At 38.9% G+C, this 6,240-nt stretch overlaps 1 protein-coding gene across 1 annotated transcript; it reads right to left on the bottom strand.

The window, feature by feature from the left end:
- Positions 1–4,850: 4,850 nt before the first annotated feature.
- Positions 4,851–5,459, bottom strand: LOC308278520 (prefoldin subunit 3; the record flags this gene model as incomplete). The annotated part of the gene is made up of 1 exon (XM_080718326.1): positions 4,851–5,459. The coding sequence occupies exon 1, from the start codon at positions 5,439–5,441 to the stop codon at positions 4,851–4,853; it is 591 nt and encodes a 196-aa protein (XP_080574452.1). The 5' UTR covers positions 5,442–5,459.
- Between the last annotated feature and the right edge of the window lie 781 nt (positions 5,460–6,240).

The following is a 6,240-nucleotide window of genomic DNA, read 5'->3' as shown; positions in this document are numbered from 1 at the left end:
TTATTTTCAATTTCCAAGGATGTGATAGTGTACTCGAAAGTGGGGGCTCAACTTCCAGGGTTCAGGAGCTCAAACAATGGAGATAGGAAGCTGCTAGCCCTCTAGACTAGGAGATGGGGCGGAGTGTGTGTGTGGGCAGTAGTGATGGTGAGAGTTTCACGATTCCAGACTCAGCAGAAACAAGGACCAACAGAATTGTAGGTGTAGGTATTCAATGCTCTCTTGACTTTTGGAGAGTGACTGGTTCAGCTCTGATGCTTCAGAAGTTTGGCCTCTTCCTTTTTCTGTGTGTGTGTGGTACTGGGGATTGAACCCAGGGGCATTCTATCTCTAAGCTACACCCCCAGTCCTTGTTATTTTTAATTAATAAGACAGGGTCTCACCAAATTGTTTGGGGGTCTTGCTAAGTTGCTGAGACTGGCCTTGAGCCTGAGATCCTCCTGTTTCAGCCTCCCAAATACTGGGATTACAGGCATTCACCACCACACCTGGCTTGACATCCTTCTCTTAATGAAATATTTCAAGTAAAGGTTTTGCAGACAAAATCTGGGGTGTCTGAATTTGGGAGAGTCCTGTGGAAAAGTTAACTGAGCTCCTTCTCATCCTCAAAGACGAACCAGGAATCGGTTCCGGGATAGAACTGGTGAACAATGGCCCAACATTTGTGCTGGCTTCTCTGTTCAGTGTCCAGGGCCCAGCAAAGAGATGGAGCTCCCGTCGAGGAAGAGGAACTGAAAAGCATCTAGTTATGTGCCATTTCTCCTCTGATGGACCTTCAGAATACTCACTTATCCCATTAGCCACTTGAAAGCAATTCACTAGCTGGATGCAGTGGCACACACTTGTAACCCCAGCACTTGGGAGGCTGAGGCAGGAGGATTGGAGGTTCAAGGCCAGTGTACAGTACCTTCATGCGACCCTGTTTCAAAATAAAAAAAAAATAAGATAGGACTGGGAGTGTATCTCAGAGGTAGAACCCCCTGTGTTCAATCCCCAGTACCACATGTAATAATAATAGTAGTAGTAATAATAATAATAATAATAATAATAATAATAATACATAAAACATAAGATAGGGCTGGAGGTATATCTCAGAGGTAGACCCCTCTGATCTGAAGAGTTTCATTAAAGTTTGCACCGAGTTTGCATGGACCATCTCTCAGCTCCCCCACCTCTGCAGCAGCATTCTTGACTGGATATGCTAGGATCATGTCATGCCTCTCCTCAAAGGTAATTTGGTTTTCGCTCATGATCATGCTCATGAATATCTAATTTCACTTACTTGGGGATTGTGACGATCCATGTTGTGTAAGACGTGAACTCCTTACACAACCAAAGCAACAAAATTTGGGAAAATGAATAAATATTTGCTGTATGGGATGGATCTCATTTCCACTAATTCATTCATGCATTGAAGAAATATATGTCAAGTGCAAATTATATGCCAGGTGTTCTAGGTGCCAGAGATCCAGTAACAAACAAAGCAGAAGTCTAGGCCCTCCTGCAGCTTATATTCTAGTGGGTTAGTAATGTAAATCCTTCCCTCAAAAGGTTTCTGCATGGATCCTCAGCCCCAAGGGCCTAAGTGCCTCTCCCAGGATTTGGGCAGGGCATTTATTTATTTATTTATTTATATTCATTTATTTATTTTTTTGGTGGTACTGGGGTTCCTGGAAGCCCTTCTACCTCCGGGCTACACTCCCAGACCTATTTTTACATTTTTATTTGGAAACAGGGTCTCCTAAGCCAGCGCGCGCGGCTGGCTTCAAACCTGCGCGATCCTCCTGTCTCTGCCTCCCAAGCGCGGGGATTACAAGTGTGCGCCACCGCGCCCGGCCATTTATTTATTTTTTATATTTTATATTTTTGCGGGTCTGGAGATGGAATCCAGGGGCATTCGACCTCCAAGCGTACCCCTGCCCTATTTTTTATATTTATTTTGGAAACAGGGTCTCACTAAATTGCTGAGTGTCTAAGTAGCTGAGGCTGTCCGCGAACCGTGATCCTCCTGTCTCAACCTCCCGAATGCTGGGATTAAAAGCGTGCACCACCACGCCCAGCTTGGGCAGGGCGTTTATAATACAACCTAAAAAACAGAATATTGCTGGGTGTGGTGGTGCACACCTGTAATCCCAGTACTTGGGAGGCTGAGACAGGAGGATTGCAGATTCGAGGCCAGTATCAGCAATTTAGTGAGATCCTCAGAAATTTAGTGAGACCCTGTTTCAAAATGAAAAATGAAAAGGGTGAGGGAGAGCGCAGCTCGGAGTTAAAATGCCCCTGGGTTCAACCTCAATACAAAAAGAGACCCGGAGGATCGCAGTTCTCGGACAGCCTCAGCTACTTAGTGAGGCCCTCTGCAACTCAGTGCGACCCTGTTTCAAAATAAAGAATAAAAAATAGGGCAGGGGGTGTAGCTCGGAGGTCGAATGCCCCTGGGTTCTATCCCCAGACCCGCAAAAAAAAAAAAAAAACAAAAAAACCCCCCAAATCCAATACTTTTCAGCAGCCAGTAATGAGCTTCATTTCTCTGCAGATAAGTCACATCACATAGGTCATCACTTGTCACACACCCTTCCAAAAAGCTTCTCCTCTAATGATCCAGTTCCACAAAATCTGCATGTCTGAATCTCGCGACTGCTTCTTGTGGTGCGTACGTCTTTGTCTGCAACTGCTAATAAGCACCTTACTCACTAGGACAATCAGGTGGAATTAATAGCGCTCTTAGCTGTGGGGCTTCTCTACGTGGTCCCTCATTATTTGTGATTCTCGCTCTCCTTCCATTCTTCCCTTTCCGGCTTTCTTTTTTCTACCTTTCTCTGCAGTCTATCTTCCTGTCTGTTCATCCTCCTGTTTGTTTCTTCTTCTTTCTCTCTCTGTTTCTTTCATGTTACCCTGAATAAATCCAACATCTGCCGCAATAGGACATGGGACGCTGCAAAGTAAGGACGGGTTTGCTTGGTGACATAGAGAATAACATGAAAAGCTGAATTTGCATCAGTTACATCAAGAATCTAGAAATAGTTGAGTCCGCAAATTTTCGTTATTTTTTTTTCAAAGACAGACTTGGCAATTTATTTTTTTTTATTTTTTATTTTTATTTTTTGTGGTACTGGGGTTCCTGGAAACCCTTCTACCTCTGGGCTACACTCCCAGACCTAATATATATATTTTAATTGGTGCACTGTATTCATACATCATAGTGGGATACAAACTTTTGTAGACATACATGCACACATCGCCCAGTCAGCCCCCACCCGATCCCCACCCCATTCTCTACCCATCCCTCCCTCCCATGCTTGGCTTAGTGGTTGACATCTAGTATTATAGCAATTTATCCAAAATTAAAAATGATAATCTCACATAACAGTTTCATTTGTCTGATACCAAGCTTTTGATGACTTAAAGATAACATTTCAATATTTCTTTTTGCTTTCTTTCTTACCAGAGAATATTTTTTTCTATTTTTTTAGGTGAAAGTATCATATATTTATTTTTCAGAAAAAAATCTATCCTGATATGGAATATGGACTCTAGATACCCAAAACGATCTTGAAAAAGAACAAAGCTAGAAGATATATATTTTCTGATTTCAAACCATATAAAGCTACAATAATTGAAACAGTGTAGTACTATTCTAAAGGCAGATATATAAACCATTGGAGTTAAATAAAAGCCTAGAGCTAAATTCTTCCCTATATTGTCAAGTTATTTTTGACAAGGTTTCCACGAACATTTGGTGGTGGAAATAATAATCTTTTAATGAAATATTGTTGAAAAATAATAATTACATGGAAAAGAATAAAATTGGACCCTTACCTAATCCCATATACAAATATTAACTCAAAATAGATAAAAGACCTAAATATAAATCTTTTTTTCAACATCACTGTTTTAATAATATGAACTACAAGTACAAAACATTGTACAAGTATACTTTTTACTACATGAAGATGGAATAATACATTTGTGTTTTTACCAGCATCTGTATCACCCAGTACTTGCCACTGGACCAATGGCTTCCCACAGGATTTTTTTAAACTATTCCTATGCAGTTTATCATGAATAAAAAAAACCACTGTAGATTTACACTTATCTTAATGTTCCTTCTCAAGATGTTCTAGAGAACTGCGATGAAATACACTCACCTTAGCTAAGAGTTTTAATGGGTAATATTTTTTTCATATTGGCCAAGAACTCCCTTAAAACGGCACTGTAGACACTGCACTTATCTGAGGCTTGAAGTGTTATCTTAATTGCCCTTTATCTGTACAGAAAGGCAAATTATCATTTTCTGAAAAATCTAGATTATGATAGTCATTGTTTAAGCAGTAACTCATGAAACTTTATTTATAGAAGACAACAGCAATAAAATAAAGTCCTACATGTATAAGGAAAAAGTCCCATAAAGGCAACAAAATAAAATTCTACAAGTATTAAAGAAAAATAAGTTTATAAATACTGAAACTGTCTTTCCTACCTCTAAAATGGTTTAATCACATCAAGTAAAAGACAATAAGGAAAAAATAAACTGTGCTAGTGCCACAAACAGCCTCCATTAGCATACGTCACAGTTTTCGGCCAATTTTAATTAAGAGTTGTTGTATGACAGACAAAATAATGAAAGCAGCATTAATCTTGCTGGGAAATGTGAAAAAATACTGTTAATTTCATAAAATATTTGAAACTAATTTTATTTTTATAAATAAATAAAATGGCGATTATCTTTTTTAAAAGTTTTAATCATTCTTGCTGTTAAAAAACATTCAAAGTCATGTCAATCTTTAGGGATACTGGGTTATTTAAAATAATATGTTTGTAAAACTGAATCACATTTTTAATTGTCACCATTATGCTTTGTTCTTGGTAGAATCATCTTTGTTTCTTCTTTTTACATCCCAATTATAAACCCTGGCCATATTGACTTCTGTAGTAGTAAATTGATCTCGAAGAAAATCCAGGTCTTCCTCAAGAGAATCAAGATTCTTTGTAGCAGTTGATAAATTCTTTTCCAACAATGCCTGAGCTTCATCAATATCATATTCAAGCATTACATTAGCCCCCAACCACAGACACACTTTATCAGTAGGAGGAACTGAAGCTTTGCAGTACAGGTTATCTGCCAATAAGAATCTGGTCTCCAGTGAATTGGTGGACTCTTTTTTCTTCTGCATGTACTTCAGAATTTCCAATGTCTGTTTAATTTCAGGAATCTGACCTTTTAGCCGCCTTTTCTTTTGAGCAAGGTTGAGTTCCATAAACTTATACTTCTGATACTGTTCATCCAGTTTCTTTAGTACTGTATCTGCAGTCTCATTCCCAGGCTGTTTCATGAAGGAATCTACATCTTCCACAAACACGGCCTCAGGAATCCCCAGGTGGAGCCGCCTCCCGTTGCCAGCAGCCGCTTCTATGGCACAACCATCCTTAGCGACCGCCATTTTAAGAGAGCGAGCGCGCGACTGAACCCTAAATATAAATCTTAAGACTATAAACTTTTAGGAGAAAATCTGGGTTATAAAACCTCACAACATTGAAATTGGCAGTGATTTCTTGGATATGATTTCAATGGCACAGGCAACAGAAGAGTATACAAACTCCCTAAAAAATAAAAAAATATCGTATATCCAAAGACAATGTAAACAGAGTTAAAAGTTACTAATAGAATGGGATAAAATATTTCCAAATGCTATATCTGAAGGTGTATTAATATTCCAACTAGAAATCCTAAAAATTAACAACAATAAAGGCAAACAATACCATTTAGAGATAGGTAAAAGACTAACATAAATAATGAATCTCCACAGATAACCAATCTTAGTTGTCTGTTGGATGGAAACTCTTGTTTCTCTGGTTCTGGTGTGTGTTACCTATTTCTTCTTTGTAGTTAATCTATTTGAGTATTTTCTCTAGTGCTGTTTTTTTTAAAATTAATTTATTTTTTAAATTGGTGCATTGTAGTCATATATCAATCACATTGGAGTACAAGACTTGAGAGGATATACAAGCACACATCATCCAATTAGCCCTCCTCCAGCCCCCATCCCATTCCCTCCCCCTTCCTCCATCCCACACTTCTTTGGTGATTTACTTTGATACATTTGTTTATGTACCTCCTGCGTTTTAAAGAGGCTCTGTCCTCCAGTATTACATACCCTCTGATTGGTCACATTAGTTGCTTCACTATAGGGCCCTTTCTATAGCTCAACCTCTTCCTGTTGCCCTTTTCCTCCTAGTTAT

This window comes from Muscardinus avellanarius, assembly GCF_963383645.1.
Source record: "Muscardinus avellanarius genome assembly, chromosome: X".
Taxonomy (NCBI): domain Eukaryota; kingdom Metazoa; phylum Chordata; class Mammalia; order Rodentia; family Gliridae; genus Muscardinus; species Muscardinus avellanarius.
The sequence above is the reverse complement of the archived record's forward strand: the minus strand, read 5'-3'. Positions and strand labels throughout refer to the sequence as shown.